We start from the raw sequence: 13,446 nt of genomic DNA, 5'->3' as shown, positions 1-13,446 counted from the left end.
GGAGCCTCCATGCAGCCCATAATACATCTTATATCCAAGCTAGAGGCAGTATAATAGGGTACTAGAGCCTCCATGCCCACCTGTATAACATCTTGTATCCAAGCTAGATGCGGTACAAAAGGGTACTGGAGCCTCAAAACCTACATGTATCATATCCTGTACACAACAGAGTACTGGAGCCTCCATGCCCACTCGTATCACATTTTGTATCCAAGCTAGAGGCGATACAGCAAGGTACTACAGTCTCCATGCCCACCAGTATCACATCTTGTATCCAAGCAAGAGGTGGTAGAACAGACTACTGGAGCCTCCATGCTGCCCCTATCACATCTTGTATCAAAGCTAGAGATGGTACAGCAGGATACAAGATCGTCAATGCCCAACTTTATCACATCTTGTATCCAAGCTAGAGGTAGTACGACAGGGTACTAGACCCTCCATGCTCACCCGTATTACATCTTGTATCAGAGCTAGAAGTGGTACAACAGGGTACTAGAGCTTCCATGCCCACCCATATCACATCTTTTATCCAAGTTAGGGGCGATACAACAGGGTGCTAGAGCCTGCATGCCCACCTGTTTCACATCTTGTATCCAAGCTCGATGTGATTCAAAAGGGTACTGGAGCCTCCATTGTAGTGGCGTAGTGGCTCCTACAGAACACTCACACCAACACTTGCCCTGCCCCACCTCTCTATGGGACATCCATGGCTTAGAGCTTAGCAGTGATGTCAGCTGGTGTCCTATTGGCTGATAGTCAGCTTAATCTCACTGGTGCAAAGTCCAAGGGTGGGAAAGCAACAACACAAGTCCCTATACAAGAAGGGAGGAGTCGAGAAAGTGCAGGAAAAAAAAGAGAGGTAATAAAAGGAGTCAGTGAGCAGTTAGGCAGACTCAGCCAGGAGGGAGAGAAGAGAGGTTGCAGTCAGGTCGTGTCAGAGAGAGGAGGAGGCACTCGTACAAGCAAGAGCAGACAGTTATAGCACATTGTTTTCCCAGGGTCGAGCAAGGTTTTATTCCGGTCCCTTGAGGTTTCAGAGTAGAGAGGAGAAGCGCCTTTCCGAGGTTGGTCTTCCACTAAACAGTGAGTCTAAAACTACCCGGTAAACTCAAAGCCAGGATTAGTCTCTCAGCCACTTTAAACTCTGCTTCACCTACACTTCACTAATTCTAATCATCCCTTCAGTGAGAATAACTGGGGGGAAAAAATTGTCCTTCAGAATAAGTTTCAAGTAAAAGTAAGGAGAGAGCGTTGAGGTCAGATCTTAAGCAAGACAATATTGCTGCGTTTTACACCGTGTTTAATCTACTGCATACTGCTGCACCTTCTTGTACCATTTTATGTACCGTTGTGGAAAATTGTGTATTCAACTGTTTTGCAAAATATCATCCTAAGTAAATCTGTCTACTCCCAGATTATTATACCAAACTATTGGATTTGTCTCAATTATTTAATTGGCATTCCATCCAAAGGGTCCAATTGAAGTGCTGGTGTCACACGTGACAAAAACAGGCCTTCCTGCTAACAGTACCACAGTACGTCCCCTGGGTCGCTGCAAAACCCCCGACCAGAGCACTTTTAGCGCCACTATCGGGTGAGAACATAGGGCCATCCGTGACAACCCTTTTGCAAAACCTCGTGGTCTCCCTCACTTTGGCGCGGCTGTTGCGCCATGCCCGCCCATATCACATCTTGTATCCAAGCTAGAGGTGATACAACAGAGTACTAGAGCCTCCATGCCCCCGTGTATCACATCTTGCATCCAAGTTGAGTGTGTGCAGCAGAGTGTAGCAGAGCTAAGTGTGTGTGTACGAGATTACCTGTAGTAAAACTACAACTCTCTGAATATTAGCCATGGGGAATGGGTGACTTTTTTTCCCCTCACAACATAAGCATAGGGCAGTCACATGGGACCAGCACACCTGAAATAGCAGCTGTGACCTGGGAAACGAACCAGCAGACAGCTGCAGTGTGAGGAGAGCAGGGAGTGCAGACTCGGGAGCAGGAGCAGGATGATGATGTCATTATCCGGCCTTCTCCATACACTACGCCTGCCTTCCCTCTGACCCCTTCTCCTCCTCTATCTTCCTCCGACAACAGGCCGCCGACAGTGTGATTGGTTGGTAATGTACTCAATGTGCATTCTGTATATGGCGGGGGGCCTCTGGGCCCTCTAAGTGCATGGGTCGGGTCACAATTGCGACCCTGATGAACAAAGACACTTGTGCCAGATTTCTGGCATAAAAAAGTTGCAACTCTTTACACAAGTTAAAGGGGTGGAATCATAAAGGATTCACCCGAAGCAGTTAAGGTTGTCATGGAGATGAAATGGAAGAATGCACCAAATATTGCACCAAAATCTATATCTGTAACAAAATTTGTACCAAATTTTGGCACAACGGAACTGAGCATGCGCATTGTACTGGTTGTGATTGTTTGATTGTAGTTTATTCGTTCAGGCGCTTCCAACTCTTTGTGACCTCGTGAGTGAGACTAGCCTCATCCAAGACTTTAGGTGTGCACACCGTCAGGACCAGGGGGAATCAGCAGGCCTGCTGCAGGAGAAATAGCCTGTCCTGAGGACATTGTACTAATGCCAAGGCTCCAGTGCTTGAGCTTCTTGCCACGGACTGTTCAGCCCATTGCTGGCGTAGATTTAGTATAAGATGTATGTGCCTCTTAATACATGTCTCACATCTTACTCCAGCAGGCACATTACTAAGGGCTTTTACCCACTAGCGTTTTTTTAATGCTGCAATATCGCTATTTTTTTTAAATAGGACTTTCTAATGTTAAAATCACATCGCACAAAAATCGCAAGTTTGTGCTTTTGCGATTTTTGTGAGATGCGATTTTAACATTAGAAAGTCCTATTGAAAGAAACGCAGCGATATCACAGCATTAAAAAAAAACGCTAGTGGGTAAAAGCCCTAAGGCTGCATATGAAATGACGGTCTTAATAAAAGTGCCTCTATGCCCCCCCCCCCCCATGTAACCGTTGTTATATTGTTATAATTCATCTAACAAAGAATGAAGGGGCTTGTTAAAAAAAGGCACTTTTTATATTTATGGCTAAAAAGCAAACTAAGGCTCTATTCACATCTGCATCAGTGGCTCCTCTAGTAGAGATACAACATGAGATGCTGGATGAAAAAGTTGTGCATGCAGGAGGCTGGACAGGTGCAGGAACCGAACAGACCCATTATAGTCAATGGGATCCATTCAGCATTTGGTTCCATTATGAGACGGATCTGTTCATCCTGAGGATCTCGTTTTCCTGCTCCCATAATGGAATCCCTAGCACAGATGTGAATTTAGTCTAACGTCTAGAGGGACAAAGGTTTCTACTCTGACATAGAAGGGGGTTCTTTACTGTAAGAGTAGTAAGGCAATGAAACTCTCTGCCTCAGGATGTGGTGATGGTAAACTCACTAGAAGAGAGTAAGAGGGGCCTGGATGCCTTTCTTCAGTGATACAGTATTACATGTTATATCACTGAATAGAGCCTGAACCAAAGAGGGGCTGAAAATCCTGCTGTGCGCATTGCCTGGATCCAAGAGGGAGACCTCAGCCATGTTACAGTCTGGACTGTAAGAAAGACTGAGGAGAGCCATGATAGAGCTGTACTCCGGAACCAGGACAAGCCTGGTCCACTAGCATGTCCCAAACAACAAACCATAAGTGAGGCTGGCCTCAGTAAAACGGCTTGGTGTGAATGTAAGGAGATGGTAGTAGCCCTCACCGCATTACTGAGCTTGCCAGTGGCCACTATGGTTCTGAAAACGAATGTCCCAAATATTAAGCCTCATTAAAGGTAATTGACAGACTGCATTACAGTTGGTGCTCCAATTACTGTTATTAATAGAAATCAGTGGAACTATTACAATTATATGAGGACTGTAGCTTTGCCTTAAAAAGGAAGTGGGGCAGTGGCCATCTTTGGAGAGGTTGAACAAAGAGCTGGCACTCATCTTGGGACCAGAACATCATAAAAAGCTGTGTCAGAACCCTTTTATAAGAGACTGCAGCAGCACATGTGAAGTAGTAAAGGCCCAATTGCCAGCAGAAGGCAGAACCCAGTTCCCAGGAGAGATGGGCATCGGATGCTGTGTTGAGCCTCCAGTGGTGCGGGACACTGAAGGGGCCACCTTCTGCAGAAATGGCAGAGGCTGTAGATGTTACCAGACACAGGCAAAGGGAAACCCCTGACTATTCCCATTCCAAGCGACAAACTGGAAGTGGGCGCCCCCAAGACGAGTAATAAATCTGCATAGTAATAGAGACGAGATAAATCACACTGTTATATAGAGAGACGCTGCAGCAATCAGTAATTAAAGAAACAGCGCTCACAGTATATGAACTGCGGCTAAAGCAATTCACAAGGCCTTGAAGTGACAACCACTTTCAGAAGGACTGTATATTGTACATTGTGACCTGCATCTCAGTGTTATAGGACTAACGTTTGCTTAGTATCGTTTAATGGCTGTTATATTATCGCTAGCAGTGGGTAATATTTATGAATCTGGGTTAGTGCAGATAGTATTGGGGGGTTTCACACCAGCGGTGGGGGTTCTGTTCAGGGAAGCAGTGAAGGGGAATCCCCTGGCGGACCGGATCCATCGTATGACTGAACTGAACAGCGCCGGACGGACTCCATTGACTACAATGGGATCCGTTCGGTTCCGGCTCGGCTGTCCGGTATGTTACCGGCTATAGATTGCGGTGCTGCCCTGCGGTCTCGCCCTCTCACTGATCAATGGGGTCACGATGCAACTCACCAGTTATCTCCAACCTTGGTGGATTTTACTTGTGACCTGCGGGTTGCAACAACTTGCGAGTTGCACCGTGAAGCATCTATTTCAGTGACCGTGTGAGGACTAGGGGCTATAATGTGATTTTTGGTCATGTGACCGCGGTTGTGGCCAAGAGCTGCCATGTAGCTTTAGCTCAATATCTCTGCTACCAGTGAAAATCAGCCATCAAATACCGCCTTCAGATGATATACAGCTGGGTCCGTCGTAGTATAAAGATATATTAACCCTTTCCTGACGTGGCACATATCAGGTGTCTGTATGCAGCGGGCTCAGAAGCCGAGTGGATCTCAGCCATATTTGATAGCTGTCCTCCGCTGGCAACAGCAATGATCAACATCCATGCCAATTGTGGCTGTTAACCCTTCAAATGCCACTGTCAATTCTGACAGCGGCATTTGAATGCCCCGATCAGGATTTAATCTTCCCAAACGGACGATGATCACTCAGCGAATGGAGGTAAAGCGCGCAGTAGATCGCTCCGGCCGCCCGCCTCCATTCACAGTAAGCAGGTCGTCACTCATTGGTGACCCTGTTTACATCGGCTGATCGTCGCTGGATTGTTAAACCTGCAGAAACGGAACGATGAAGGAATTATGGCGTGTTGTTCAGTCACTGCGTTTACACGGAAGGACGGAGTAACGTGTGTTTACGGAAGGATATAGGGGACTTTGACTAAGGGCTCGGTCACACGGCCGTATACGTATTTCCATTGTGTAATACTCAGCGTATTATCTGGGCAGAAAACACTGATGAGTGTAGGCGTATATACGCTTGTGAGTGTGACGTGATTGCGCTGTGAAGGGAACGCTATCACTAGCAGCTCTGTTTACTGTACTATTTTGCGCTGTGCTGTGATTTGAAATTGCGCAGTTCAGTGGGCTACTTTGTGCGGACAGGGGGCGCATCTGCACACCCCCTTAGACTCCTATGGTACCTTGGGGGCGCAAATATAGAGCATGCAGGTATGTTTTTACAGGTGAAACTTGAGTGCAAAAAGGCAGAATGGGAGGCCGGCCATTAAAAACAATGGGTTCTATTGTCTGCGGTTTGTGTCGGCCATTTTGCGCATGCTGAACCGTGCGCAAAAACACTCGTCTTCTGGAGCTCTTACATGCACGTTTCAACTGTTTGTCCGTGTAATTACGAAGCGTATTTAGGCACGCAGAGGGGCCCATTGTTTTGATGCGCAAATACACCGCTGCATCTTTGCGCTGGCCCATTCACTTCTATGGCCTATTTCGGTGTGTAATTCGCACAAAAATAGAACGTGCCGCGTATGTTTTCACTCGACGGAAAGTCACTTGAGAAATACACATATGTGAATTAACCTATTCAAATCAATGGGCTCTATTGACTGTGTAACACACGTGGTAAATACGGTGGTGTGAATGTGCGCTAGTGATGAGGGCGAGGAATCAGCTATCTCTTTGGATGACTAGTCTAGGATTCTCTCCTGCAGTTACTTATGGCCGCCTTTACTACGACCTGCTCTGATAGGGCTTCTCCCAGCTAATGGCGGACAACTAAGAGGGAGGGAGACGTGGGGCCCTTCAAGTGCTGCCGCCTCAGCTGGGGCCTGTGGGGTGGGAAGAAGGACTCCGCCTCCAGGCTAGAGTGTAGTTGCTACTGGCAGATGTGACATCACAGGATGGGCGGGGCTTCCCAGAGCGTAGTGGCTAAAGAGAGGCCTGTGAGGAGAAACTCCATTCTAGATAAAACTAAAGCTTCAGGGGCGGCGGGGGCTCAGCTGTCTGTGGGAGGGAAGAGCGGGTTATAATAGGGCCAGTATTGGTGGCCGTGGGCTGGAGCCGGGGGCAGTCACCCCTATTATAATCCGCCATTGCCTGCTCCCCCAGTTCCTCAGTCTTAGGCCGCCTGCAGACGAGCGGGTCGGATCCGGCAGCGAGAAATCTCGCCGCGCGATCCGACCCCAGAGCCTGCAGGGACGAGCGCGTACTCACCCGCGCCTGGCGGCCCCGGCTCTTTGATGTGCCGGCTGCCGCGCAGCCGGCGCATGCGCAGACCGGAGCCGGCGGCCAGGTGAGTGCGTGCCCCGCAGAAAATTAGAACATGCCGCAGTTTGTTTGCCGCGCGATATTTCGCGCGGCCAAACCGCGGCCGTCTGCATAGGAGTGCGTATTGTAATGCACTCCTATGCAGACTTTCAGCGGCGGAAATCCCGCGGGAAATCCCGCGGCGGGATTTCCGCTCGTCTGCAGGCGGCCATAGGGTGCCTGCACACGAGCAGAATTTCAAGCGCGTGATTTTAGGCACATAATCCGCCCCAGACCGCAGCCAATATACTCCTATGAGGATCCGCAGTTGTCCCCAGACGGACGGATGTGTATCGCGTTTTTTCACGCGCGTGAAAAAATCTGCGACCTGTTCTAATTTTGGTCGGATCATGCGCGTGAAGCCTCCAATACAAGTGAATGGCCGCCTGCAGACGAGCGGGTCGGATCCGGCAGCGAGAAATCTCGCCGCGCGATCCGACCCCAGAGCCTGCAGGGACGAGCGCGTACTCACCCGCGCCTGGCGGCCCCGGCTCTTTGATGTGCCGGCTGCCGCGCAGCCGGCGCATGCGCAGACCGGAGCCGGCGGCCAGGTGAGTGCGTGCCCCGCAGAAAATTAGAACATGCCGCGGTTTGTTTGCCGCGCAAGATTTCGCGCGGCCAAACTGCGGCCGTCTGCATAGGAGTGCGTATTGTAATGCACTCCTATGCAGACTTTCAGCGGCGGAAATCCCGCGGCGGGATTTCCGCTCGTCTGCAGGCGGCCAATGGGTGCGTTTTTTCACGTAGTACATCCGGAGTGCAGCTGCGGATGGAGTCACTGGTTGCTATGACTACAGGAAGTAGGCGTGGTAGGAGGCGTCCCAACACACAGCACAGAGCTTCACAGGCACATTTCAACTGCAGATCTGTCCTTTCAGTCCCCTCATCTACCAGAGAGCAGCCAGCAGACACCAGCCTGCCACAAGCCATAATGATCGACATGGGGAAACTTGTGGCAATCATGCAGGACTTCCCCAGCCTATGGGACAGTAACTCCCCAGAATACCTCGACAAGAACAGAAAGGAACAATCCTGGCGTCTACTGTCCGTGCAGGTTTATGGGGATGCGTGGACGAACGCAGTAGAAGCAGAACAGAAGAACTTGCGTGAGTAGTATTCGCTATTGCGTCAAATGTACTTTTTTTTCATTTTAACCCCTTATTGGCCAAGCAGTTTTACTTTTGTTTTTATTGTGCTTTTTTCCATCCCCACTTTTAACCCCTTAGTGACGGAGCTTTTTTCCTTTTTTCCTTTTTTTCCCCCTACTCCCTAAAAAATCGTAGTTCCTTTATTTATCCATCGACGTCACTGTATAAGGGCTTGTTATTTTTTTGCGGGACGAGTTGTATTTTGCAATGGCACTATTTATTGTACCATATAATTTACTGAAAAACCTTTAAAAATTGTAATCGGAGAGAAAAAAAAGACTTTCCACCATCTTTCGGTGCGTCCTGTTTCTGCAGCGCGCAAAGTGCAACAAAAACGACCTGATATTTTTATTCTATGGGTCAGTACGATTACTACGTTACCACACTTATATAGTATTTTTATAGTACGTCCGAAAAAAGTTACATGGATCAACCATGCCCACAAAGACATCTGCTCACCGGGTGAAAGCATGTTGCCAGAATAATTTAACGGTGCTCGCACAAGCAAGAGGGACAAAACGGAGTCTGGGTGTTGGTTTTTAAGCTGTTTTCCAGGGAAAGGGCAGTTCTCTAGGGGTTGGGTTTACAATAAGGGTGTCTTCCGGATTTTTCTGCGCGTTTTTTTCCGCAACACATCCGCGTATATCCGCACGTGATTTTTCACGCATCCGCACCTATCCGCAAGCACATTTAGGTACCATACGCGCGTGAAAATCCGCTAGCGGAATCCGGAACGCTCGTGTGCAGGCGGCCATACAGTAGAACGCCATCCTCCGTCTGACTGACTTCTTCCCTCACGCTGCGCCTCTCAGCCCCGCTGTGTATATAGACTCCTCCCCTCTCGCTGTGAGAACGTATACACACTGAGGGGCCGCAGTCCAAGCGTGAGGGAAGAAGATGGAGGATCAGGGTTATACAGCAGCCCACCGGCCCCAGCAGCCCACATACAATATTATCCCCTCCATACTGAAGAATATTGTCCATGTGGGTCTCAGTAGCCAATCCTTGGTGACACAGGACCTCACCGGGGAGCAAGTACTGCCACACAGCGCCAAATATCACCATGTAGCAGCCATATTACCCCCAGCAGAGCCAAACAAATGTCACCATGCAGCGCACATACTGCTGGACCCTAGCTGTATCACCGCCAGATACCACAAGGCAGCATAAAATAACACCGCCAGATACCAAAAGTCAGCACAAAATAACTCTGCCACGTACCACAAGGCAGCGCAAAATAACACCGCCAGATACCACAAGGCAACGAAAAAATAACACTGCCAGATACCAAAAGGCAGCGCAAAACACCAGCGGCAGATACCACAAGGCAGCGCAAAATAACGCTGCCGGATACCAAAAGGCAGCACAAAATACCAGCGGCAGATATTACAAGGCAGCGCAAAAGAACACTGCCGGATATCACAAGGCAGCACAAAATACCAGAGTCAGATATTACAAGGCAGCACATAAAAACACTGCCAGATGCCACAAGGTAGCGCAAAATATGAGCGACACATACCAGAAGGCAGCGCAAAATACCAGCACCAGATACGACAATGAAGCGCAGAATAACTGCCACGTACCACAAGGCAGCGCAAAATAACACCGGCAGATACCAAAAGTCAGCGCAAAATAACTCTGCCATGTACCACAAGGAAGCGCAAAATAATACTGCCAGATAACACAAGGCAGCACAAAATACCAGCAGCAGATATCGCAATGCAGCGCAAAATAACACCGCCAGACATTAGAAGGCAGCACAAAATACCAGAGACAAATATTACGAGGCAGCGCAAAAAAACACCGCCAGATACCACAAGGTAGCGCAAAATACGAGCTCCAGATGCCAGAAGGCAGCACAAAATACCAGGGCCAGATACGACAAGGCAACGCAAAATAAAACCGCCAGATACCACAAGTCAGCGCAAAATAACACCGCCAGATACCACAAGGCAGCGCAAATTAACACGCAAGATACCACAAAGCAATTCAAAATAACACTGCCAGATACCACAAGGCAACGCAAAATAACACGCCAGATACCACAAAGCAACGCAAAATAACACCGCCAGATACCACATGGCAGCGCAAAATACCAGCGCCAGATACAACAAGGCAACGCAAAATAAAACCGCCAGATACCACAAGTCAGCGCAAAACAGTGCAACAGTGCCACATACCACTGTGCTACACGAGATAACACCGCAACAGCGCCAAATACCACGGGGCAGAACCAAATATCACCCCGACAGTGGCAAATATGATGGCGCAGCACCAAATAAAACCGAAACAGCATCAAATACCACGGTGCAGCACAAAATAACTGGCTAACCATCTTAGGCCTCATTCACACATGCGTATTTTCACCACGTATTACATACGCGTATGTTGCGTGCGTAATATGCAATAATAGACTCAATGAAAGTAGATGGATTTTCATTGATCCATTCACACTTGCATACGGTCATTGTGTATGTTACGCGCCTAAGAAAAATCGCAGCATGCTCTATTTTGTCGTGTATTACGCATTTTGCTGGAATGAATTTAAACATACAGGAAGAATATCACTCCAGGCCGTCTTCCCTGCTTGCATTTTTTTTGGCGCGTGTCACATACACAGTACATATGCTGGTATAGGCATGCAAATAAACCGTATCCGCGATCATACGCAGGGATAGTTGAACAATACGCAGTTCAAACGCTGTGATGTTTACGCAGTGTTTTACGCATACGCCCGTGTGAATGACCCTCGGGGCTGGGGAATTATCACTTTTATATTTTCGCTTTTTCGTCCCCATCTTCCAGGAGTCGTACATTTTCAATTATGACGGTGGCATCTAAACATTTATCTGCCGCCATCAGAGCTAACTGTAATCGTGGCCGTCACAAGCGGCTGTGTCTGATAGCTGCCGAGTATACAGCGGACGCGGCTTCCAAACCGTCTCCATACACACTTCAAGACTGCAGGATGTTTATAGTCGTCGGATGTACTGAAGGGGTTAAACTGCGAGCCGTACTGAGACTCATTGCCACAGATAACAGGGGGACAGATTTATCATCACTGTCTAACAGTAAAATCGTCTCCGTTGCCCATAGCAACCAATCACAGTGCAGCTTTATTTTACCTCAGCAGTATAAGAAATGAAAGCTGCGCAGTGATTGGTTGCTACGGGCAACGGAGAGGTTTACTGTTAGAGACTGCTTTGATAAATGAGGCGCAAGTACTGTTTTTCTTGGAGACCAAGAAATGGTGTATACATCCCCTATGCTGGATGTATACACACATTTTAGCGTATACCCCCACCGCTGTGTGTATACACATATAATACCGGATATCCCCACCTCCGCTGTGTATACACATATAATACCGGATATCCCCACCTCCGCTGTGTATACACATATAATACCGGATATCCCCACCTCCGCTGTGTATACACATAGTATACTGTATATCTCCACCGCTGGGTGTATGCACATATTATACCGTATATCCCCATTGCTGTGTATACACATATTATACTGTATATCCCCACTGCTGTGTATACACATAGTATACTATATATCCCCACCGCTTGGTGTATGCACATAGTATACTGTATATCCCCAACGCTGTGTATACACATACTATATATCCTCACCGCTGGGTGTATGCACATATTATACTGTATATCCGCAGCCCTGTGGGTATGCACATGATAATTGTTACCACCCAGTGGCGGGGATATACATGATATATGTCCCCATGGCTACTTTCTCAACATGATTTTCTCTTCAGCGGTGGCTCTGTCTCAGGTTTCCATCTTTTATGCAGAAACGCGCAGAGATGGAAACCAGGATAGAACTGCAGGGGGATTCATCGTACCTCTTTGTGTAAAAAAAAAATTGAAAATGTGATGCTTGCGCAAAAATTTGGCATTTTATTTTTTTATTCTATTTTTTTGTTATCTACATTGTTATATGCCACTTTCCTGAAATGGGAGGGATAGCTTCTCTTACGGGGTGTGGCGGCCCCGGCCCAACCCATTTGTCTATAACTAGGAGATTAACCCGCATGCTGCAGAGCAATTTTATGACTAGCAGTCCTGGAATATACAACTTAAGCCACAAAAATGAGCCCAGCACCGCACTGTTATGGAAGCTGTCCAAAAGAAAGTTTGTGTTGCTCATAGCAACCAATCACAGCGCAGCTTTCATATTACCTCAGCAGTATTAGAAATGAAAGGTGAGCTGTGATTGGTTTCTGTTGGAAACAAAAATTACAGGGAAAGTCTGTCGGTTTTTCATTTTTAGCTACGCCAGTATTTGTCGCCTGGGGCTGAAGAACGCTCATGCAAAGCTTTACTCAAATCGGATCAGAACTCTGGATTTGTAAACGACGCAAACAAACAAATTTTGAGTTTTACATAAAATGTCATTAATTATACCAAAAATGTACGCCATGAGCTGAGCCCACATCACACGCAGCAGTGGTCGGCTGTGACTTACAGATGGAGGCTCACTGCAATGCCGGTGTTAGCGCAAATGAGCGCTCCAAATATATTCCTTTGTTCCCAAATTAAGGCCTCCTGCAGACGGCCGGGTTGGATCCCGCTGCTCCCCGCTCTGCTATGTGCCGGCTGTCGGTGCATGCACGGAGTGAAGCCGGGGCGTCAGCTGCGCCGTTTCTGTGGGGGCCCCTGCCTTTTCACGCGGACAACTCGCGGCCGTCTGCATAGGATTGCTTTATCTAATGCCATCCTATGGCAGCGTGCACAGGCGGAAATTCTGCGCAAAATCCTGCTACGGAACTTCCGCCCATGTGCATTTGGCCTAACGCTGCTTGTCCACGGGTGATTGTTCATTGCAATAACCGGCCGCGGGTAACGCAATGAACGCTTTCCATAACGTTGCTATGGAAAGCGCAGCCGTGGCGTCCACGAGCGGAGAATCATAGCATTTCTCCACTCGCAGGATCTAAATCGTGGCATGCCAGATAGGCTCACCGCAGAGAACTGACGGGGCCCCCCCTGCTGATGTGCAGACATGTCACCACAGAGGGTTCAATGCTGGGGGGCTCTAGTGTAAATTGAGTGTATAACATGTCGGGGAGCTGTAGTGTAATGTTTTAGGTTCAGATCCATGCTGCAGGCATCTATCTCATCACTAATGATTGGGGTGCTTTCAGTATATCAGTACCACTGATACCAGTCAGTGACTAGTGCAGATATGACATGTTGGAGCTCCAGTGTGATGTTATAGCTTCAGATCCATTCTGCAGGCATCTATCACCTCATTAATGATTGGAATTACAGATGAGCGAGCATACTCGCTAAGGTACATTACTCGAGCGAGCCTCTAAAGATTCGGGGGCCGGCAGGGGGCGGGGATCGGCGGGGGAGAGCAGGGAGGAACGGAGGGGAGATCTCTCTCCAGCAGGAGGGAGCGGGGGGG

The 13,446-nt window shown here is 48.3% G+C and overlaps 1 protein-coding gene across 1 annotated transcript in view; it reads left to right on the top strand.

Annotated features, from left to right (window-relative positions):
- The window catches only part of LOC136619492 (uncharacterized protein DDB_G0283357-like), a 78,464-nt gene that overhangs the window by 18,203 nt on the left and 46,815 nt on the right, over positions 1-13,446 (top strand). The window contains exon 14 of the mRNA XM_066594414.1: positions 10,822-11,003. Within this exon, the coding sequence (XP_066450511.1) occupies positions 10,822-11,003 (182 nt within the window). The remainder of the gene's footprint in view (positions 1-10,821; positions 11,004-13,446) is intronic.

Source organism: Eleutherodactylus coqui, chromosome 1, assembly GCF_035609145.1.
Source record: "Eleutherodactylus coqui strain aEleCoq1 chromosome 1, aEleCoq1.hap1, whole genome shotgun sequence".
Taxonomy (NCBI): Eukaryota; Metazoa; Chordata; class Amphibia; order Anura; family Eleutherodactylidae; genus Eleutherodactylus; species Eleutherodactylus coqui.
Note: the sequence above shows the minus strand (reverse complement) of the source record. Positions and strands in the feature narration are given on the sequence as shown.